A 24803-nucleotide genomic window follows, 5' to 3' on the forward strand; every position below is an offset into this window, starting at 1 on the left:
TATTTTCGGGGTGCTGATGGGAGACAGAGGGAGTCAGCTCCCTCTGTCACCACTTTACATGCAGTGGGCGCCATTGCGCCCGGCATGTAAAGGGTTAAACAGCCCGGATCGGCACTTCTGCCGGTCAGGGCTGTTAGAGCAGGGCCCCGACTCTCATGTGAGAGCCGGGTCCGCGCTCCCCGCTGCACGGGGCGTTTTTACGGCGGCCGAGCCTAAGGCCCCTTAGTGACCGCTGTAAAAAGGCGTATGGGTGGTCACTAAGGGGTTAAAGTGGTTTTCTGTTATGCAATTTAATATACTTTTGAGTATCAACTCCTCAAGACCTCTGCTTGCAGTCACTGAATGGGAATCTTTATTGTTTACATTCAGCGAATGGTCTTGGTCATGTGATTACCACACATACAGTACAGGTATCAGTGTTATGTAACAAGTCATGTGACCAGGATAAATATGTATATCCTGTAAGTGACTATGAAAGATCTCAATCAAGACCACAAAATAAAATCCCCAAAACAGACGACATGCAAATCCTGTCATACTTTTTCTTTTGTCTGTAGATTCCACTTATAGGGTAATTTTATTACGTTATTTATGCCACTATTTTGGAGTAAAAAAGTCACAAGTTAGGGTGCATGCCATATCTGCAATTTTTTTTAGCTTCTCTCTACTTTTCTGAAGAGGCGAGAAAAGGGGCTTAGCGATAGGTGCATAGCATATCACAGCCCACCGAATTTTCTATAACTTACGCAAGGAACTGGAATAACTTATAGCTGAAGTCTACGGCTGCTGTAGATTTGAGTTTCTGGGGCACGGAGGGGAAGAAATGCACCAAATTTATTAAAAGCCATACCATCTTACACCAGCACAGGGAGATCAAGACTGGTGTATGGGAACGCCTGTCTTGATAAATCTCCTTCATAGTTTTAGCTGAGCAAAATACTGCAGAGTGAAAGTGCCCATCCTCCTCTTTTTTGCTACCATTATAGTACTTGCTGGTTTGAGGAGCCCTGCACACCCCTATCTACAGTTGTGTTCAAAATAATAGCAGTGTGTTTAAAAAAAGTGAATAAAGCTCAAAATCCTTCTAATAGCTTTTATTTCGATACACACAAATGCATTGGGAACACTACACATTATATTCCAAATCAAAACATGAAGAAAAATATATAACATTTGTGTTGTTCCTCTAAAAAATTGCAGAATTTCTGAGAAATGCACTGTAACCAGCATGTACATTTGCTGCCTTCCTTCTATAAATAAGGGCAATAATTGCCACCTGTTTTTCAAAGAATGAATGACCTCACTCGTTGAACTCCACACTGCTATTATTTTGAACATGCCCCTTTCAATTAGTTATTCAATTACACAGAATCAGCAGCATGCATGTCATGACTGTTGGATTTCTATTACTCTACTACACCCGCTAGTAAATTATTTGCCATGTAGAAATATCATTTCTACCAAAAACAGTGATTGATCAGGTTAGTGATGTCTGACTGCTATTATTTAACAAAACTGTATAGGCTCCATTAGATCCTGGCAGTGTCGGACTGGGATGCCTAGGGCACACCGTAGATTACATTCAGATATTACCTGCTCACACAGCAGCAAGATGCTACCAGATGATTGAATAATATGGGGTTCCCTGCAGCAACTTTGAGAAGGTAGGTCCTGGGGAGGATACTGGATAGCTTTCCTCTATACCTAGAAGTCATCAAAGGGTAATTCACCAGTACCCCTGTGGGCTAGTCCGAGCCTGCATCCTGGGTACAACTACTATGAGGCAATTGTATGTTTTTTTGGGCTTTAGGCTTTGTTCATATCTTGTATCCAGACTACATTGGAGGTGTACATCAGGAGAGTCTTCTGAGGTCACTTACATACCCAAAAATGTATTTTTGTAGGGCTCTGCAAAGGAAAGTGAAAATCAGGCCTTATGCCAAAAAGCCACTCTTTTTGCATACACGGGGAGCACAGGGGCCATTGGACACACTGGAGGTGCATGTCTGAGATGGATATGAGATATTTGTATTCCTTCTTATAAGAAGACCAGAAAATACCAATATAGCCAATCTCTCTTTATTTCATTCACACTAGGTTCAATACTATACATGACAACACTTTCCATATGTGTAGTTACTTTGGCGATTCCTGAAGGGTTTCCGGTGACAGGTAAATTTGGGTGTTGGTTGTGTGTTATAAAGAATATGGCTAATTATTTAACGTGTTCAGTGTACAAAAACAAAACATTAAAAAATGTTCAAATAAAACGGGATCGCAACAATAAAATGAGCCTGGCTAAAGACATATGTATAATACAAGGCCAACATGGAGTCCAAATGAAACACGGGGAGGGAAAGCAAAGCTATAAAATCAGTAGTATTCTGATGCTTAAAATATACAGAAAATACTGTGGCATATAATTTGAATAGTATTCTTATATGTTTGTGAACTGAAAGTGTGATTTTATACGTAGATTTTCCTACAAAAGTTTATGGATAAACTAAAAAAAAAAAAAAAAAAAAAAAAAGAAAAAGTTTTACACAATATACACATTTCATTACTTACAAAGAGAAACAAGCTTAGCATTTGTATATTTTGAAACCCAGGATACGGAGGGGTTAGTAGCACCATACAAAATGTGTTTTTTGTTTTCAAAACTGCAGCCTTGTTATGTAAAGATATTCAGTGCTTTTCTTCGTATAGCTGATAGGAAAAGTGCCATTTTGGTACTGGAAAAAAAAACTTCATGTGATCCTCGCCAAAACTTAGCTTTTCTCTCTTGGAAGAGGTTTTATCGTTTTCTTAGTCCACAGTATGCACCAGACAATCTTCAGTATGGCACTTTGGTGAGGTACATTTGAAATTGTTTTAAACATTATCTGGTTTTTTGCTTTATCTACATAGTAGCACCATTGTCACGGGGGACAATTCAGACCTTAGCACTCTTCAACAGGTAGCCAGTTCTCCAAAATGTTACGTCCTCTTCATACATACTTGGCAGCGGCTGACACGTGTTCTCAGGTCACCAGCCTTGAGTGTTTCAGACTGAGGTTTACTGGTAATGAATAGAAAACAGTCATGTTTTACTACCACCGACATGTCATGACAGCTGTCGGATAACATTACCCTCCATTTTGTTTAATATTGAGCTATGATTTATGATCTTAGTTGTTCATTCTGTGAAGGCTACATCCAACTTTACTCCCTGAGGTCATTTACTATATTGCAGATAAAGAGCAGACACACTCAGATTATATTTTTGCCCCACACACCGCCAAAATCACTGATTTCCCTTAAAGCAATGAATCCTTAGTGTATAGACTTACCTAAACATTTCAGACATTTCTACGGTGGCCAACCAGAAGCTGTAGGAGTTGGCATAGTAATTGCAGGTACCACGACCATGACATTCAATGAAAGGTGCTGAACGGAATTCCTCTAGACATGATCCAGGCGATGCTAAAGCTTGTCCTGAGCCTTCTGCACCAGCACTAGTATGCTAGGAAAGAAATGTAACGGCTACAGTTACTACCTAGCGTGAAAATGAATCCAGATTTGTAGTGCACAGCTCTCAACATTGTAGTCTACAGGCCCCTTTACACTGGCGGATGTTCAGGCAGATTATCTGCCATGTAAAGGTGCCGCCAGTTACCAGATGAACGAGCAAAACGCCTGTCCATCAGGTAATAGGTTTGTTGGTGCAGTTGCCAAAATCATATGTTGGCGGGCAACAGATCGTGCCATCTAAACAGAATTCTGCTGCCGGCAAACAATGATTTGCTATGAGGACAAAAACATTTCTATAATTATGGCATTATTGTACTTTATTTGTGTTTGCAGACTGCTGCTGTATTGTCTTTTTTTTCCTGTATGTTTCTAGCCATGGCAGCGTGCACCTGCACATTGGGATGTGCTGACTGATCCCCTTTTTTTGCAGTTGTACTAGAGCTGGAGGTGTGGCTGACCCCAGTTGGTCTTGCACCCCTGACTAGCCTGTCTGCCCCATATGATTTTAATTAGAGTAAGTATAAAGCTGTAGCCTGCTCTCATTGTATTTATTGGAAGCCATTTGGCACCGGGAGAAGTATAGAGTGGACCCAGCATGCATGTTGGTACCTGCATCCCTGGATTTAATAGAGGCCGTTATGGCACCAAAAATGGTAAAAAGCAGAGTGGACCCAGCATGCATGTGGAACCTGCACTCCCTGCATTTTATGGTGGCCATTATGGCACATAACAGGTAGTATTTAGTGTTAGGTTCCCGTCTTATAGAGAGCGCCTTGACGTTTGGTAGACGGGCCCAAATAATTTTGTACAAAATGTATTTGCCAAGAATCTCAAATTTGCTAAATAAGCGTAGCATTAGCACCAGAATGTGTTTCTATAATTATGGCATTATTGTACTTTATTTGTGTTTGCAGAGTGCTGCGCATTGTCTTTTTTTTTGGTATGAGGACAAGCCATGGAGGAGATTGCTTGTGTCAGACTTGACTCAGACCTCACTTTAGAGCACATTCCTTGCAAGAATCAAATCCGATGAAAAGCCACATCCCATGCATGTGAATGGCGTTTCTGCAACCCCACTTACACGCAGTGGTAAATTTACATTTCAAGTTTTGGTGCTGTGGGTTCACCATGGGAAAGCCAACGAAAGACGATGAGGCTAGTGCTCGTGTGGATCTGCGCCAATTCAAACTGCATATGCCTGTCAGAAATCCAAGGGTCAGCCATGGATTTCAGTTGCAAAAATACATGTGAATACATGATATTTTAATTTGATGCATGAACATACACTTAAAGTGGTTTTCCGGGAATAATTAACTATTAAAGTGGTTTTCAGAGATTTTTTTTTTTTTTACTGATGATCTATCCTCAGGATTAGGGATGAGACATCCAAAGTTGATTCACATAAAACTTTGTTCTAATACTGTACAGAGCAGGAGCTCCGTTCAGTACTAGAATGTATTGGCTCCGATGAGCCAAAGTTATTGCTTCACGAAGTCCCGCGAGACTTTGCATAACTTCATAAATTAATTTGTACTGTAAAACACAATTTCCTGAACTCTGGTTCGGTTCCAAGGTACCACTTGGAACTGGACCCGAGTTCGGGAAATGTTTTTTTACAGTAGAAATTGATTTATGAAGTTATTATGCGAAGTCTCGCATTAGAACAAAGTTTTATGCGAATTGACTTTGGATGTTTCATCCGAAGTCGATTCACTCATCCCTACTCAGGATAGGTCATCAGTATCTGATCGTTGGGGGTCCAACACCCGGGACCCCCACCGATCAGCTGTTTGAGAAGGCACGGCCTTCTCTCTGCTTTTCCTCGGCCGAATGATGACACGTTCATGTGTCATGTGGCCTAGGAGCAGCTCAGCACCATAGAAGTGAATGGGGCTGAGTGTGATACCAACCACAGCCGCTATACAATGTGGTGCTCATAGGAGCACTGATGCCTTCTTAAAACAGCTGATCAGTGGGTGTCCCCCATGATCAGATTCTGATGACCTATCCAGAGGATAGATCATTGTAAAAAAAAAATCTCTGAAAATCCTTTTAACTGAAGGACCCTAGCTTGCATCACCTACTGAAAGATTTCTACTTACTTGCTCCGGTCCTATGTGCTGACTCCTATCCCTCTATCTTCTGATCCACAGCATGTTTTCTTCTGGCTGGGTATAGACATGGTCTTGTTCACCGCTGCAGCCAATAATTGGCTTCAGCGGTGATGTGTCCCAAGCGACACATCATGGGAGGAACTTAGTCTCTCAGGCGATGCAAACTAGAGGCCTTTCATTAATAGTGAGTTGTTCCTGGAAAACCCCTTTAAGCAGCAAGTTCTTATGTGTACTTTGTCAACTACACCAATTAACCGCACAGCATTTTAACCCCATGCTCTAGGTTAGCATATGATGCAGTGGTTTAACATTACCATCATGAATGAATATCCAATCCAAAGAGAAGCCCAGCCCTGTGGACATGGTGGAATCTGAATGGTTTGACTGTGAATGGCAATCACCATGGCAGGAGCTTCACAGACACTGCATCTGAATGGATAAAAAAAATAAAAAATCAAGGTTAAAAGAGGAACAAGAGGTATGTGCTCATTCATTGTTTATAGGAATTGGATGTGGCTACACTTCTAGCAACAGCACGGCTGGAAGACTCGCCAAACTATTCATCTGCAGCAATGCTTTTCCCATATGTTGAGGTGACTAGCATGAAGCAATATGCTGAATTTGAATCCGGAAGCAAAGAGGTAGTATTCCAATGCATGATAATGGAGCCAACATGATTCACAGCCAAGATCTTCCCCAGACTGATGAATTCCTGGTTATTCAGTATACACATTAATATAGATGGCCACTGTTTGTCTAGAGATCACACTTCTCAGAGACTAATTTCATTTTATATTACAGATGTTATGTTAATCCTGTGATCTTTCAGCATACAGACATTCTGTTATATCTGTGATCATTCACCATCATTCAATCTGCTCAGAACCTTGCACTGTTTTCATCTGTGTACAGGCGCTGTGTAGTTCCAGCAGGCTGTTCTCCCACTATATCATGCCTGGGGCATTATATAAACTACATTGTGTGGGCTATCCTGCTGAATGAAGTTCCTGTGACACTAATCTCTTGTAATCATTCATAACCAACATCCTGACAACTGGCAGCGTTCCCATTCTTTAATGATCTCACAGAACATTTCTTGTGAGTAAAATGAGCATGCTTCTAACACATTCACTTTTTTATGCATGCATACGCAAGTCTAAGGCATAAAAATGTGTTAGCGTTTAGACATAAAGGGGTTCAACTAAAAGAGTCAAATTGAGACCTTGTAATGTAAGTGTAATTAAAGGGAACCTGTCAGCAAGACCATGCTACCAAAACTTTCCTGTAGGGGTTCAACTGAAAGAGCCAAGTTCAGACCTTGTAATGTATGCCTATTTAAAGGTACCCAACAGTAAAATCATGCTACCAAAACTTTCCTACAGGGGTTCAACTGAAGGAGACAAATTCAGACCTTGTATTGTAACCCTAATTAAATGGCGCCTGTCAGCAAGATCATGCTGCCAAAAAACTTTACTATATTTCTGGTAAATAGGAATAGAAGTCCTGTCATTGACAGCTGTACAGGGAAAATTAGAGAAGGGCCAGTGGATGTTTCTCCCCGAGCCCTCTATGGAACACTGGCTACAACTCATTGATAAAACTATTTTTTCTGTAGGACAAGACAGCTCTTGAAAGTTAAACATAGCTCTTTATCATTTTGATCCTGACTGTTGTTAGGGCAGCATGATCTTGCTGACAGGTTCCCTTTAAGATTCTGTTGCTTTGGCCATTTGTTGTCAATTCAGGAAAAGTGACATCCAAACAGGTGTGTGGTTTGGCTCCAGTGTACTAAGGGGCGGGGTCCAGCCCTGGACTGGCAAGGAGCTTAAGTGCACCAAGTGGCAAGCCCCCGTCTCTTGGTGCACTGAAGCCCTCTTTTGATAAAAGTATTTTTTCTCGGGAACGCCGCAACCGATTTCACAAGACAAAGTCTTGTTTTAATCAGTGGGATTAACCCTACCAGGCAGTATGCCTGGTTTCATAGGTTTATCCTGCTGATCACTTGGGGTTCTGGCTGTTGCACACAATAGGCCCTCAATAGAAAACCCCTTGAAGAAGCTATATATTGCAAAGATTGATCAAATCTAGTGTCATTTAAGATTAGGAGTTTTTGGGATGACAGTATGTGCAGTAATCTATGACTCAGTGCAGTTCATAGGTAAAATGTGAAATTTTGTAAAGTTAGATTTAGTGATGAGGTTCTCTCTACTTTGCGTTACCACATCACATACAGTTTCTTACCGGCTTATAAATGGCTGAATTTCTTTTCCCCTTAGTGGCTCCATGTTCTGTGGCATTGGCTCTGGCGTGGATAGCCAGTAGGAGTAATCATTTCTTGATGCAAAATTGCATACATTATTGATATTGCAAAACATAAACGGCATTGTGCTAAAACGCCTGAGACAGCTCCCCGCGGTACCTAAAATGAAATGATGAATAGTTCACTGCTGAGTCACAGCATAAGCAGGCAGACATGTCTGTATTCAATATATGGGTAGGCTACACCTTTATATAAACTGGGTGTCTAATTTCTGATTTTCCTCTTTATATCAGGCAAGAGGTCATACACATTAGATACACGTCAGGTAGACCCACGAGGAAAGAAGGGTCGGCCTGTTGGACTTCAACATGCCCAATCCTTTTGCTCTCGAGGGAAATAAGCTTCTGCTAGAGATGTCTTCGCTTTATAGGGATTTCTACAGTCAGTTAATGACTTGTCTTAGACAACATCTTACCCAAGTCCTGTCCATGCGCTCGTTCATTTCCCTGTACATATAAAAGAGAATATCCATCGTAGATCCTGCTGGTACCCTGAGGACAGGCTGGTGATTCGGTTGCCTGACTGTGGCGGGTTATAAGAAATCCATGAGCTACAGATCCTAAGCCTGGTGAACCAGGAGGGCCTTGCAATCCATCTGGACCCGGGGGACCTTGGTTTCCTCTTGAACCTTTTTACATAAAACAAAACACAAATGTCTTTACAGCATCAAGAACCTAAACTGTATGTTTAAAAGACTGCAAATAGATCATACCATATAATGTAGTGTAGATCAATATTGTATATAACTGACATAAGAACAACAAACTGAGTTAGTTATTTATTTTATGCACTTATATAGCGCTGTCATATTGTGCAGCGCTTTACAGATATTTGCATCGAGCTGTCACCAATGGAGTTCACAATCTAAGGTCCCTATGAGTATGTCTTTGAAGTGTGGGAGGTAACCAGAGTTCTCAGAGGAAACCCATGCAAACGTGAAGAGAACATACAAACTCCATGAAGATGTTGTCCTTGGTCAGATTTTAACCTAGGACCCCAGCGCTAATCACTGAGCCACTGTGCTGTCCAGATCAGCTGGACAAACCAACATGGGTCATCCTGAAACATGTTTTCACTCATTAAAACATACAATTCTAATTGAATAAGGATAGAACTTACCTGGCTGGCCTGGTTGACCCCGGTCACCTTTAAATCCTGGCTGACCCTCAAATCCAGGTAGCCCATCTCTGCCAGGATCACCGGGAGGCCCTAGTGAACCTAGTAGAAGACAAAACAGAAATGTAAAATTAAGTTAAAATAATAAAGATGCAAACCATGTTAAACGTTTACAGGGTTGGCCACTTTCTGACTGCTGTTAAATCAATGTGTCTGTAAGGCCTCATGCACATGACCGTTCCATTTTTTGCAGACCCGCAAAACACAGAAGCCATCCGTGTGCCTTCCGCAATTTGCGGAACATTGTAGAAATGCCTATTCTTGTCCGCAAAACGGACAAGAACAGGACATGTTATATTTTTTTTTTGTGGGGCCGCAGAACGAAGCAACGGATGCGGACAGCACACGGAGTGCTGTCTACCTCTTTTGCGGCCCCATTGAAGTGAATGGGTCCACACCCGAGTCGCAAAAACTACGGCTCGGATGCGGACCAAAATAACAGTCGTGTGCATGAGGCCTAAGGCTACTTTTACACCAGCGAAAATCGCTTCTGTCATAATAATACAACCGTCTGCATCTATCCTATACAGATCTGTTTGTATTATCTCTAAAATAGCCAAGACAGATCCGTCTCTAAAACCATTTTAAGTCAATGGGGGACGGATCTGTTATCTTTTGTGTCCGAGAAAACGGATCCCCCACCATTGACTTACATTGTGTGTCATGACGGATCTGTCTTGCTTCGCACTACATCGCGGACAGAAAAACGCTGCTTACAAGCGTTATCCTGTCCGCAATGGGGACACAGCCAAACTGAAAGAAATGCATTCTAGTGCATTGCATTTCGTTCAGTTCATTTTTGTCCCCATTAACAATGAATGGGGACAAAACTGAAGCAATTTCCCCCACTATTGAGTTCCAATGACGGATCTCACTAGCGGAAAGAGAAAACACTGGTGTGAAAGTAGCCTAAGATGATTAGTTCATGCTTAGACAATCACAAATGCCTCTCTAATTGGTTAAGTGGTGATGAATAGTCGATCAACCATATTTTAAATCCCTGTAGTTTAATTACCTGCTATTCCAGGTGGTCCTGGTGGTCCGGGAGGTCCATTGCTTCCTGGGCGCCCAGGTGGACCAGGAGGTCCTGGTATAGTCCTGATCTCACCCTTTGGACCGGGTAATCCTGGCGAACCTGTTAGTAAAACAGAAAATGTGCATGTGATGTGCATGTACAGAAGAACTGAGAAGCTTTCAGAGACCATGCATGACTATCCAACCCGCAGCGGTCACGATCCACAGTGCAGCACTGCCACTTTCCTAGATAGAAAAGTGTTGCATAACTTTGATAAAACAGTGGCAGTGAGCATGGTAATATGGCCATTTCTGTCACCTGCAGTTATGCTAGCAGGACAGTCTACTTGTTTTCTCCTGTCTTACATTTGATATATGATCTATAAGAGAATGAAGCAAGGCTACATTTTATTTTTTTGACAGCCACTGTACATTTCACCTGCTTGCATAGAAATGTATCGCAGTACTTTGGCTACTAAGCATATGTGGCGGCTTTTTGAGATCATATCTCATCTTGCTATTCAACTCCTGCCTTGTTCAGAGTTAAAGGAGTTGTCATGTCTGAGTTCAATGAAAATATGGGTCACGGGGGAAATTGCAAACGGTTAAATGTGCCATTGCTCCAGTATCCCACTGGCCTTTGTCGAACTTTGTTGTAATGATGACGTTACATCGACAGGTGACCGCTGCAGATAACCACTGCCCTCAGCGCCTAGACTGTTGAGGCCAACGATTAGCTGCAGCAGACACGTGTGTCTATGTCATCGCTACAGCAGTCAACAAAGAGAGTGGGGTACCGGAGCAGCACCGCTGGAGCAGCAGGGCATATAACAGGTGACTAATGGTTCTTTTATTATTTTATTTTATGCAATTCTCCTCCACCAACCCCTTGACCATTTTTTTTAAACCAAAGTTATTAACCCAAAATTATATTTAAAAAAAGTGGTCTTCTGTCTAGAATGAATAATATATGATGGAACTGAAAATCTTTCACAGGAAATGTGATTTGGATAAGGGGGTGGACTGTTTAAAAAGGTGGCCTTGTGAAGGTTTCACAGTACTTTAGTCCCTTTAAGTAGTACAGTCTGACTATGCTGCAGCCAGAGGTTATGCAGCCATATAATAAAGACATATAATTAACAACAATAATGTAGAAATTACAAAAACTAGAACACAAAATCAAAATTAAGATTCTTCTCACCTGGAAGACCTGGGTTGCCTGGGTCACCTTTAAAGCCTGCCAAACCAGGAGGTCCACTGGGCCCTTTCATACCTGGAAAGACACATAATATGATTACAGACTGGTAATTTGGCTTTCACTTAACTTGCTGAAATGCAGTATTAGTTGTCTAGACAGAATATGCAATGTACATCTCATGCCTGTCAGCTATAGTCAGCTATGTATCAGGAAGGCAAAGAGTGATGTAACTCAGTACCCACCATTGTCTACCTCTGGCAGGCAACCGGTATAAATAACATAAAAAGAAGATCTCAGCAAGGATTAAAATATCACATTCCACCATATTATATGGATTATATAGAGAATTGTCCAAGTTAATCTTTGGTGTTCTCTCATGCTTAGCTCTGTCCATTGTCTTGGAGGCCAAATATTTCCATGATGATATGTGAACTCTGGGACAGCAACTAAGACTCCATACACATCCAGCCCCCATTAATATTACCTGGGAAACCAGGGACACCGGGTACACCTTGATCTCCTTTCATTCCATTCAGACCTGGTCTTCCGGAGTCACCCTGTTGACAAGCACAACATTCTCTTCAAAGACTTACAAAATAGAATTTTCCTCCTGCCAATGTCACGTTGAAAACTGGGGCAGATTTACTAATCCTATGTCCTCTTTTGTCCAATTATATATCATCTATTGGCTATATTTTATCAAATTTTACCGAGTTGTGGTGCAATTTTGGTGCAAAACGTGGCATATAAGTACACACCACTTTCCTGCTAAGCTATGCCCTTTTCAGTTAAAGGGCGTCTGTCAGCAGATTTGTCCCTATGACACTGGCTGACCTGTTACATGTGCACTTGACAGCTAAAGGCATCTGTGTTGGCCCCATGTTCATATATGTCCGCATTGCTGAGAAAAATACTTTTAATAAATGCAAATGGGACAACAGAGGCGTTGCCGTTACACCTACAGAATGTGCCGTCTGCGATTGCTGTGTCCTTTCCACTTTGACAGGCCAGGCATTTTGATGTTTACACTGCCTGGCCCTGTCAATCAAAGTACAGAGGACGTGGCAGTTGCAGAGAGAGCAGAGCATCTACATGTAAAGGCAACGCCCTAATTGCTCCTACAGGCTAGTTTGCATATATTAAAACTTCATTTTTCTCAGCAATGCGGGCACATATGGACATGGGACCAACACAGATGTCTTCAGCTCCCAAGTGCACATGTAACAGATCAGCCAGTTTCATAGGGACAAATCTGCTCACAGATGGCCTTTAAGCCACCCCTCTTTACAACAACATCTAGGTGCACTCACGTTAGTAAATGTGGATCTATGTTTTAACTATCTATGCTCAGTGCAAAAACAGCAAAAGAATGGATTAAATTAACATCTTGTTGGTAAGCACCAAAGCCCAAATCCAAATGACCTTACAGGAGGAGAAACCATTGTTATATTTCTAATGCCATCTCTGAATGAAAAATTATTTAGGGCTATGGATGGAAGAAATAAAAAAAATGTGCCATCGTACTGGTTACAATGCTAGAAATGATGGAGAAAAAACTGATGTTGTTCCAATGACTTCACTGCTGGACATACTGATGACTTACAGTGAATGTAATGGCTAATGAAAAAATTCCCAATGACAGTTTTAGTCATCTGTCATATACGTTAATCAGTAGTTGTACAGAGGTGAAAAATGCCACGATGAAGACGAACATTTTCTCAAGTTTATTAAAGAAAAATCAACCTTAAAGGGAGTCTATCAGCAGTTCTGACCATACAAAAACTCCTGACAGCACAAGGTAGGGTCTGGGGAGAGCAGTACACAGGAGTAGTGTGAACGTGAACATTCATTCTGCTAGGGTCTGCTCTTGAAAGAGCCCTGGAGGAGGCGCTTCAGTGTAGAGTGCCCTCTGCATTGAGCTGCTTCACAGCCCCTCCCTTCTGCTGTGAGTGACAGCTGTAGAGGTCTCCTGGTTGGATGTTACATCTGGCACTGAATGCTGAGGGGCGGGACTAAGAAGCAGCTCAATGTAGAGAGCACTGCATAGTGACCACCGCCTCCTGGACACTTGCAGGAGCAGAACCTGGCAGACTAAGTTTTCATAATTATACTAGTCTTGATAATAAAAGCTTCACCAAATCTATTATCTTCTTTACTGTGAATTGAAATGAATGTTATGTATCAATTATTCAACTTGAATCCACTTTAGGTTCATCCACACAGGTTGTAATTTGTTGTGGAAAAATCCAGAGCAGATTTTGCCATGGACTTGCATGAGTTTCATGTAGATTTGTTGCAGATTTTTCTGCAGATCTGCTAAGGATTTTACCCTGTGCATTTCAAAGGGAGAAATCTGCAGCATAAATTGACATCCTGCAGATTTAAAATCCACACCGTAAATTTACACTGGCGATTTTTTCAGCAGTGTGTGGATGATATTTTCTAATATCTCATCCATATGCTGCTGGTACCATAACACACTGAGGGTTTACCACATGCAGATCCACAGCGTATCTGTCCCATGTAGACATACCCTTAATATATCAGTTAGATTTACAGAAAAAAAATAATTCTACATTAATGTAACATCCAGTAATAATTACCGGTATTCCTGGTGTTCCTGTGTCTCCTTTTGCTCCCGGAAATCCAGGCTGTCCAGGGAGGCCAAAATTACCTTTCTCACCTTTGAAACCTCCATTGCCAGGGGGGCCGCGAGGACCTTCTGGGCCAGGTAGACCTTTATATAATCATAAATGAAAGTTAGGAAAACAAAATGAGATTCAAACTGCCATTGTTCAACCTACTGGATGATGTTCTTTACAGAATAACAATACCTTGTGTTGTTTGACTAAATTGTTTGATTGCCTAGTGGAAATGCAATGTGAAATGCTTTAGTAATCCTGGCAGTATTTCCTATCTCAGCCCTGGCGCTTTTTGGACCCTGGTATGGGGATCTGTCAAATATGACGGCAGAGCTTTCACTTTTACAGGAGGGATAGTAAATTAATTTCAGGTTGTTAAAAAAATACTAAGTGTGGTGCAGTAAAATCAATTAACTAATCTATGACCATGTGTAGGCCAAGAAGTGAACTACTTTGCCTAGTTACATACCAAGGGGGTCATTTATTAAGACCGGCGTTTTAGACGTTGGTCTTAAAGAGGACTTTTCACCCATCCTGACATTGTGAACTAAGAATACAGACATGGAGAGCGGCGCCCGGGGATCTCACTGCACTTACGATTATCCCTGGGCGCCGCTCCGTTCTCCCGCTATGCCCTCCGGTATCTTCGGTCACTAAGTTATAGTAGGTGGAGTCTGCCCTTGTTCTGCTGTAGCGCTGGCCAATCGCAGCGCAGAGCTCACAGCCTGGGAGGTTCTTTTCCTCCCTACAGGCAGAGCCTGTAGGAGTAATAGTGACGCCCCTGTTGCTCCTAGAAGCTCATTTGCATATATGAAAACATTATTTTTCTTAGCAATGCGGGCACATATGAACATGGGGCACAGATGCTTTCACCTGCCAAGTGCACATGTAACAGGTCAGCCAGTTTCATAGGTGTGAATCTGCTGACAGATGCCCTATAAGGTTTGGGAATCTATATATACTGAACAACCTTAACGTGAATGACATCTTTTGGCAGCAGTAGCATTGTGCATTATCATGGGAGAGAATAGGCTACCTCTGCAATAAAGATCTCTTCAGGTAATGCAGACTATTGCTCTGCTCAGTTTCAGGTCTATACAGAAGAGTTTACTGCATCTAACTGAACAAAGAGGCTATTGTCAAGGAAGTCAGCGCGACCCAGAAACTGTTACGGCTATGTGCATGTTTTGTGAACCAAACTTTATTTTTTCCTCTTTTTTTCCCTATGATTAACTACACAAGGTATGTTGATTAGTTACATTTGGTACTGTATTTATTACCATTCAGACATAAAATACAGACAATACTAATGACTGATAGAAAAGGACATTTGTAAACAGTCTAAATATATGCAATAATCATTTGATCAAAAACAACAATCCATGAAGCCGTATGTCACCCTGGACCGAGGAAATGTGAGGACTTCTTCCAATAGTAAAATAGGTAGATGCCAGATGTGGATTGTTATGAAGTGAACATGTTCTTCATCTAGTTAGTGATTCATTCGCATTCTGTAAACACTAAAACACAATACAGAACTGTAATCTGGACCCAAACAATTTGGGAAACTGGTCTGATGACCCGTTTGTGTACTTGGATTTGGCAATACTTCTGAAATCTGAAGTAATCTGAACAGACTGTTCCTTGATACTTTCCAGCAACATTTTGCATACATTTAAAGCCCTTTTTTTTGCAGCCAACTACTACTCCCAGCCTCCCTGTCTTCTTACGCATTCTGTTATCAGGTGAGTAAGGGACCTAAAACAATCCTTTATAGCATCAGGTGTCATCTCCAGTCACAGTTAAACTTTTTTATTTAGTGATGTCCAGGACAATCCAAGCAAATGGTGGACGGTTGCTGCCTTACGACCTTCATCAGACCACCAGCAAACTGCCTATCATACTGTTTGCATACACACATAGCTGTTTTTCTTTTGTTGAAAGAAAGGAGTGGAGCGAGGGTGCAACAAGAGCAATGGTGACGCCCTCATTGCACTAAAAGCCTGCATATATTACTGAGTTTCAGGTCAGCAAACGAAAAACGGTCTTTTAATCAGGGGAATCACAGCTTTGTGTCTACACAAACAGTTTGATAGGGAGGTCGCTGATGACACACTCCCTTTAACCACACCATGTCAGTGCTAGGGACTATATCAGACACTGCTGTGTGCATAGTGAGACACATGCGGCAGTGTCCAGTATACTCCCTAGTGCTTACAAGGTATGGTTAAAGGACGATGGTATGATAAAGGTCATAAGACAAAAAGCGTTCACCCTTTGCTTGGATTATCCTGGGTATTAATTAATAAAATATACTTGTGGAGATTGCAGTGATTTTTACTGCTGGACTAGCAGTCATCTCTAACACCTCCGATGTGACCAAGTATCATTCTGTCCAATGTCTAGCATCCAGAGGCCGTCTACTGTAAAACAGAACCACATGTGACTACTTTTGTACATAAAGCTATATGTATATTATTTGTGTCCATCCTGCCCAAAAAAAATCACTTGGTTGCTAGGCAACTCACAGTAAGTAACAGTATCACGGAGTAATATTATTATAACCTATCACTGGCCATGAATTCTACTCTGTTAAAATATAACTTTTATTATATATGTTAAAACTAGGTAACCTGAAATAAACGATAGAAGAAAATAAATGACCACAGATTATGTGAATTGATGTAATACTACAAAAATACTTTGGTTTAAAAGGAACATTTTTGAAATATGCCATTTGGCTATTAATAAAGGGAGTAAAAGTCCCACAGTCTATATATTAACCTAGACAGGACGTGCGCCCTCGCCTGACCTGTCTGTAGTAATTACTTGCATTCCCCATGTAATAACAATTCTGGAGCATGTATTCTTATGACTCTGTGCTGTGAATTGGTAGCAGTCTGCATTGAAGGTCCAGGTGGGGGTTACTAGTTGGGGGGGGTCCCTGCACAGTGTGACATTAGCATCACTGAATAGGTTCACACAGTGCGGGGCCACCCCTAACTGGTAACACCCATCTGGACTTTCATTGCAAACTATTGGTAATCCATTCACAACTTCTAGCAGGAATAATAAAGGAGTGACACATCATATAGTCATAAAAATACATGCTTCGAAATTGATATTGGTCTGTGGAGAAGGTATAGCCTACCTGAGCGGACCCAAGGCTTCTTTTGTTCTAGTGTCAGCCTCCTAGTGGCAACTGGGAATACTGTATACCCATAGTGCTGTGTCCCCCAATGCAGTCACCAGAAATTGATATTACAATAGAGTGATGCAAATAGTTGCTAAAACAGACATGTCAGGAGAGGTGACTGTTCTTCTTTAATGCTCAATATGAAAAGCTTAAGTGGTTATCTGGTAATTTATATTGATGACCTATCCTCAGGATAGGTCATCAATATCAGATTGATGGGGTTCTGACACCCGGGACCACCGCTGATCAGCTGTTAGAAGAGGCCGGCACTCCATGAGTATCACGGCCTCTTCCTAGGCCATGTGATGTCACTACATCGGTCACATAGACTAAGGGGCTGAGCTGGCATACTAAGCACAGTCGCTATACAATGTACAGCGCTGTGCTTGGTAAGCTCCTGGGAGGTCACCAAGCTCACCAGGGGTCCGGTGAGCATTGCAGCTTCCCAAAACAGCTGATTGGTAGGGGTGCTGGGACCCCCACTGATGTGATAACCTTAAGGATACGTCATTATCTTTACCTGGGTAACCCCTTTAATTTACCTTTTGGTGACGCTGCAGGAGATTACTCAACTGCTGTCTGGTTTCCCTACCTATTCCCGCTGATTGCTAGGGATTTCAGCAGTGGGATAGTCTGTGGTCAGTTTATTTTTTGACGACGCTTCCAACAAAAAGAGATTGTCGAAAGTGGACAGCCCCTTTAATATTATACATTACATCATAATTCAAGGCAATTTATGTATCTGAGAACATAATTATGTGTTTTTAAAGTTCAAAAAAGATGAAAAGCAGCATTTCAATTGAAATTCTCATATTCAAATAGCTGCTTCATACTAAACATGAGAATTTCTATCCTACAATTCAGAATCTGTGGAATAAGCTTTTACCAGCCCGGAGGAGTAAATTACATCACTTATGTGGAATACAGGCGGGAGAGGTATCATTTCAGTGAGACAAAAGTTAACAGAAGTCAGTGTGACCAAGCCTGCTGGAAAACTAGAGGAGAAGAACCTGTTCACTTCAAAACAACGCCAGGTCCGGCCGTACTGTCAGAGCTGTATGATTTGACATTATAAAATGTAATGACTATGGTTACACCACAGCCACAGCAGGCAAAGGCATTTATCGCTATATGTCAGAATGAAACAACATGCAATGAAAGAAGATGGCGCATGTTAAGATCTAACCTTGAGGACCTGGGAGAGGTTCACCAATGCCCAGTGTTCGATGTTAGAAAGGGTCACACAACACAAAACAAAATCACCGGTTAATACACAGCACAAAGAGACATCATGACCAAAAGATGTTCACAGGAGGACTTCATGCACAGCACACAATCATTGTTCTCAATATCAGGCAGGAAATACAAGGTTTTTCCAATAATAATGAACCCATTGAACTTGGTAACTGGATAGGCATGCTTCATTCATTGACGTCTGATTTAAGAGGGATATAAGCCATTCACTGACACCAGTGCGAATTATGAATTAATTGCAGAGGGAAAAAAAAAAATATGCTGCTTTCACGGGAAAATGAATTAGCAGACCTCAGGGAAGGCATCCGGTGCGGGAAACTAAACTGACATACATATTTTAATGGGATTTTCAGCTCGTAGAATGAGGAAGCACTTAGTAATGTCATGCATGTCTTCACAGTATTAACTAGCTTGTATAAGTGATGCAGTCACTTTGGCACCAGATTTAAAATTTTGGAGCTTTCCTATACACTATATTAGGCAAATGTATGAACTGCAATTCCTTTAATAAATTTAAAGAGATCATCACAAGATTTAAACTTATCCCCTCTCCACAGAATAGTGGATAAGCGTCTGATCAAATGGGGTCCGACAGCCGGACATCATGATAAATGAGGGCCTGTGTTCCCCATTAAGAAGCATGTGCTCTGCTACTCCATTCATCAATATGGGACTACCAGAGATGGTGGTCAGATATCTTCACATAGACATGGACCGGAGTGGTGGTCATGCACATGCACTACTGTTCCAGGGGACTTGGGGACTCCCTGCTATCATGATTGATGGGGGTCATACATATATCATATATCACCTATACTGTGGATTAATGATAAATGTTATGTATGGGAAAACCTCTAGCCAAGTAATGGAAGAGCAATAGAAGGAGGGAAGAAAAATTTATAAGATAGAAGCTTATTGAAAAAGAGGGAATGGTGTTGGCTGGCAAGTGAGAAAGGGATGGTTAGAATATGCCAGAGACGGAAAGAAGAGCACGTGGTGATGAAACAGCTACTAATACAGACTGCAAGGGGTACAAAACAGCAAAACTATAGCATTTGGGGTGCACTGAGTATGTGTCCACCAGGCGGACTGAATCTGGAATCTCTGCAGTCTCTACTGAAGGACGGACTGACCTTTCTATGGCTACTTTCACATTCCGCTATTGAGATCCATCATAGGATCTCAATAGGGGATAAAAACGCTTCAGTTGTGCCCATTCATTGTCAATGGGGACAAAACTAAACTGAATGAAATGGAGTACACCAGAATGCATTCCGTTATATCTGGTTGTGCTCCCATCACAGACAGAATAACGCTGCAAACAGCGGTTTTCTGTGCGCGATGTGGTGCGGAGCAAGATGGATCCGTCCTGACACACAATGTAAGTCAACGGGGATGGATCAGTTTTCTCTGACAAAATAGAAAATAGATCCGTACTTAATTGACTTTCAATGGTGTTCATGACGGATCCGTCATGGCTATAGAAGACATAATACAACCGGATCCGTTCATGACGGATGCATGCGGTTGTATTATCAGTAACGGAAGCGTTTTTGCAGATCCATGACAGATCCACAAAAAACGCTGGTGTGAAAGGAGCCTAATACTAGTTGGGTTCACCATTTTAAATCATATTACAGGACTGTCTGTCATCCCTACTTCAGGACTATTTTACTGAAAAATAAAACGCTGCTCTCCATCTTAAAGAAGTAGCTGAACAAAATTATCAACTTCTTATTCCCCTCTCAAAGTTATCTACTTTATCTGCAAATAATGGATATACTGGCAGCAGTGACAGCCACGACCAATGTCACCATGTACTTTGTACAACATGACATGAATAATGGATACTTTCCATTGTGTCTGCTCTATCAGTAATACATGAATAAGGTCAATTCAATAAGCATTGTGTCAGTGAATAGTTTATAATACATTATACCTTTGGTCACAATACAATTGGAGCAGGGTTCAATGATACCCTCAGCTAGTGACCCAAACATCTTTCATATATCATATACCTAGGAGACCTCTAGAACACAAGTAGGTCGCCCTTGTCACTTCACATCTTTGTAAGTAAGAGTGCCCACTGTTCTTAACTAGCAACAGACGGGATATGTGCAATGGAGGCTGGCGTTCAGTGAAGGGACAGGGTTTTCTACTTCTGCCATAGAATATCATATATAACGTGGTGGTCTTGAGCCAACTGAGAACATTTAAAGTGAGCTCAGTGCATTTTCATACCCCTAGATGATTTACAAATCATTGTAATAAATAACAGTGGAACTGGTTATTTTTTCTCATCTCCTTACATTTCTAAACACCTCTATAAAGAAAGGGAAACGTAATAATAAGGCTTCAATATGATCACATTATCTGAAGAATTTCAAGTTCAAGAGCTTCTGGCACCAGCACTGGCTGACCTTAGACCTGTGCCCTGGTCAGCAAAATTGGTCTGTCTTAGTCCTATCCCAATATGTGTCCACATTTCCATGAAATATTTGTTTTAATATATGCAAATGAGCCAGTTGGAGCAATGGGGCGTTGCTGTTACTCTTAGAGGCTCCGTTCTCCCTGCTGCACTTTGATTGACAGGGCCAGGCATTGTGAAGGTCATCACTCCTGGCCCTGACTTCTCATTAAGTCTCGCTTCTGCTCCGTGCGGTTCAGTAACGTGATGTAGGGGGTGTGACAGCAGCAGAAGAACGGAGCCTCTAGGGGTAACAGCAATGCCCCGTTGCTCCTACAGGCACATTTGCATATATCAAAACTTCTATTTCAACTAAATGTGGCCACATATTGGGATAGGACGAAGACCAACCAACTCTGCTGACCAGTGCACTGCACAGGTCTAAGGTCGGCCAGTTCTAATGCTATGAAACTGGTGACAGAAGTCCTTTAAACATGAACTGTAATATCTGATCCATTTGCTGGTAAGTGTGAAACTTCAGATGAGCCTGGAGATTGGACAACACTCCCAAATATTTCTGAACCAGGATAACTAAAGGTCCTTTTACACAGGATTTTCTCCCTGTTATGAAGTGTCAATCAGTGATACACCATGTTGATCAGCGCTCACTAAATGCCAATTATCATTAGTATAGGGAAGAATGATCCTTAATATGATCATTCACCTCCATACTGTTTTCATTGGTTTGCAGCATATCCAGGGGTCAAGTCCTGGGAAAAAAAGTGTGGGAACTCACCCAAGATCCACTGCAACCCCCCCCCCCTCCAAAAAATAAAAAAGCACAGAAAATCTAGCATGCTGTAATTTGTGTCGCTGCGGACTAAAAAATAAATTAAAAAAATAGCACTTTTAGAAAAGTTTGTCCTGGGATTCGATCTCATGACCTCTACACAGCAGAAGCAAGGCATATGCCCTCACAGCTATGAAAGCTGTCTAGCTTGCTACTTAAAAAAAAATATATATAAGACTTCTACTGTAGGTAACTTTGCCCACTGTGTATGGATGTAGCAGAGCTGGGTGTGTTGGGGCAGCTGTCATGTGTATGGTTGTACACTAGGTATCAGTACACAAGGTATCAGTAGAAGTATCAGAAAAAGAAAAAAAAACACTTTTAGTTTGTCCTGGGATTCGAACTCATGACCTCTACACATTACAGGCAAGGCATTTACCCTCACAGCCATAAAATCTGTTGAGGTAGTTGCTTAAAAAAAAAAAACTAAGACTTCTACTTATACCTAGTGTACTGATACCTAGTGTACAACCATACACATGACAGCTGCCCCAACACACCCAGCCCTGCTACATCCATACACAGTGGGCAGCTGTCATGTGTATGGTTGTACACTTGGTATCAGTAAACTAGGTATCAGTAGAAGTCTTATAAAAAAAAAAAAACACTTTTAGAAAAGTTTGTCCTGGGATTCGAACTCATGACCTCTACACATCAGAGGCAAGGCATTTACCCTCACAGCCATAAAAGCTGTCAAGGTAGCTGTTTAAAAAAAAAAAATAAGACTTCTACTTATACCTAGTGTACTGATACCTAGTGTACAACCATACACATGACAGCTGCCCCAACACACCCAGCTCTGCTACATCCATACACAGTGGGCAGCTGTCATGTGTATGGTTGTACACTAGATATCAGTACACTAGGTATAATTAGAAGTCTTATATTTTTTTTTTTTAAGCATTTACCTAGACGGCTTTCATGGCTGTGAGGGTAAATGCCTTCCTCTGATGTGTAGAGGTCGTGAGTTCAAATCCCAGGACAAACTTTTCTAAAAGACATTCTAAATGATCTCGTAGTGAAGGAGATGATGTCATTAGGGGGCGGGGCGCCATGAGAGGAGTCGCAGGCAGCGGCACCGCACAGACAGCTTCCTCTCAACTGAAGCCGCCCCTCCTCCCTTAACCTGCCCTGCACAGTGCGCTCCGTCTCCCCCTGTGAATCTGATTCAGCTGTGTTCTCCTGGCTTGAGGCTGAAAGGGAACGGCGTTCCTGCCATGAAAAAAGTGCAGGAACGCCGTTCCCATGCGTTCCCCCTCCACTCGACCCCTGAGCATATCCCATTTACATTAGCGGTGAGCTGCTGAAAACAATTTTTAATGCTGCACAAAAGATTAGATCACCAAACAGCTAGTCTGTTGAGTGATCGGCGGCATGTTTACACGCGGAAATGATTGGTTAAATGAACGTTCGTACAAACGTTAGTTCCAGATAATTTGGCCCTGACTAGTGATTTGTAAAGTGGTAGGACTATGTTCTCATCACGGGCATCTATGCCTCTTTTGATACAACCCATAATCTTATTGGCCTTGGCATCAGCTGCCTGACACTGGTTTCTACGGCTCAGTTTGCTGTTCACTAAAATTCCTTTTCCATGTCAGTTTTACCCAGTGTGTTACCATTTAGTATGTACGGGTGACTTGCATTATTCCTTCCCATGTGCATAACTTTGCATTTGTCAGTGTTAAACCTCATCTGCCACTTCTCTGCCCAAGTTTCTAATCTATCCAGATCCCCCTGTAGCTGTATACTGTCCTCTTCTGTGTTAATTACTTTACACAGTTTAGTGTCATCTGCAAAAATTGATATTTTACTGTGCAAGCCTTCTACAAGATCATTAATAAATATATTGAAGAGAATAGGGCCCAATACTGACCCCTGAGGTACCCCACTAGTGACAGTGACCCAATTTGAGTGTGTACTGTTAATATAATATAATACAGTCCAAAATAAAGTATGATAAAGCATTTCAAACAAAGACTAATGGCACAGGTCTGGTAAAAAAAAAAAGTAAATGGATACATCTATTGTATACTTTGGGAAATGTTCCCGGCATATACATCTAGACTACAAACTTAACGTGGTGTGAACAAAGCTTTAGTTAGCACTGATCAGTAATGGCTGAACTGCTGGCTTTTTGCATGGATTTAGGGGACCTTTGTATTAAAGTCTTGGGTCAGGAAATAGAGGGGGGGTTTAGGGCCCAGGTTCTGCCAGAACTAAATTTTCATTTTTTCCTATAAATTCACATTTAAAACACAACATATACATATAATAGGAGATACTGTAACATAGCCCAGCACTCTTGTCTAGATTATGACTTCAGTTCACAGCACAGGAGGAGTGAATCCATAAAGTACTACAACGTCTTGATTCTGCTTTTTAGAGCAGAACTGGCAAGCTTTGCATCCTCTGCTGTGAACTACAGAACACGTCTGTAACTGCGAACTGCATATTGTGGCCTCTGATCAGCAATAAGGGTACTTTCACACTTGCATTGTTAATTCCGATATTGAGATCCGTCAGAGGATCTCAATACCGGAATTAAACAGATCAGTTTTGATTTTGCCCATCAGGATGCATCCGCTCCGTTAGGATGTGGTTGTGTGAAATCAAAACAGAAAAAAACGGATCCGTCACTAAATACATTGAAAATCAATGGGGGGTGGATACAGTTTTTTAGGCTCCTAAAAAAATTGACACGTCACTATTGACTTACATTTCCAGTGCCGGATTGCCGTTTTTTTTTCAGTTTTTATGAGTGGACACAAAACCACGGCTTGCAGCGGTTTTGTGTCCAGTCACAAAACGGAATGCTGCCAGAACGGAAGACATCCCGATGCATCCTGAACGGATCTCTTTCCATTCAGAATGCATGAGGACTAAACGGAAACAATAATTCAAGTGTGAAAGTAGCCTAACTTGTAGGATCCCTCTTCTGCTTGTTCCCAGGGAAGGCAGTACCTTAATTCAAGTGTCATTGAAAGGCAACCTGTGACATTGAACCTAACATCTATGCTGCAGGAGGAGCTGAGCAGATTGATATAGATTTTTTGTGGGAAAAGATTCAAAAGATTTCTGTTCTTTCTATGCTTAGGAGTCCAGTGGGCGGCCCTACTCAG

At 41.6% G+C, this 24803-nt stretch overlaps 1 protein-coding gene across 5 annotated transcripts in view; it reads right to left on the reverse strand.

Annotated features, from left to right (window-relative positions):
• Positions 1 to 2063: 2063 nt before the first annotated feature.
• The window catches only part of COL4A5 (collagen type IV alpha 5 chain), a 145117-nt gene continuing 122377 nt past the window's right edge, over positions 2064 to 24803 (reverse strand). For 3 of the 5 annotated variants that reach the window (XM_044305838.1, XM_044305839.1, XM_044305837.1), the window contains 11 exons: positions 18357 to 18365; positions 13936 to 14069; positions 11817 to 11889; positions 11336 to 11407; positions 10136 to 10255; positions 9064 to 9162; positions 8360 to 8572; positions 7866 to 8043; positions 5939 to 6053; positions 3330 to 3502; positions 2064 to 3058 (listed from right to left, as the gene is read on the reverse strand). In XM_044305838.1, coding sequence (XP_044161773.1) covers positions 2977 to 3058; positions 3330 to 3502; positions 5939 to 6053; positions 7866 to 8043; positions 8360 to 8572; positions 9064 to 9162; positions 10136 to 10255; positions 11336 to 11407; positions 11817 to 11889; positions 13936 to 14069; positions 18357 to 18365 — 1268 coding nt within the window. In that variant the 3' untranslated portion in view covers positions 2064 to 2976. The remainder of the gene's footprint in view (positions 3059 to 3329; positions 3503 to 5938; positions 6054 to 7865; positions 8044 to 8359; positions 8573 to 9063; positions 9163 to 10135; positions 10256 to 11335; positions 11408 to 11816; positions 11890 to 13935; positions 14070 to 18356; positions 18366 to 24803) is intronic. The other 2 variants (XM_044305841.1, XM_044305840.1) reach the window with 1 other exon arrangement.

This window comes from Bufo gargarizans, chromosome 9, assembly GCF_014858855.1.
Source record: "Bufo gargarizans isolate SCDJY-AF-19 chromosome 9, ASM1485885v1, whole genome shotgun sequence".
Lineage (NCBI taxonomy): Eukaryota > Metazoa > Chordata > Amphibia > Anura > Bufonidae > Bufo > Bufo gargarizans.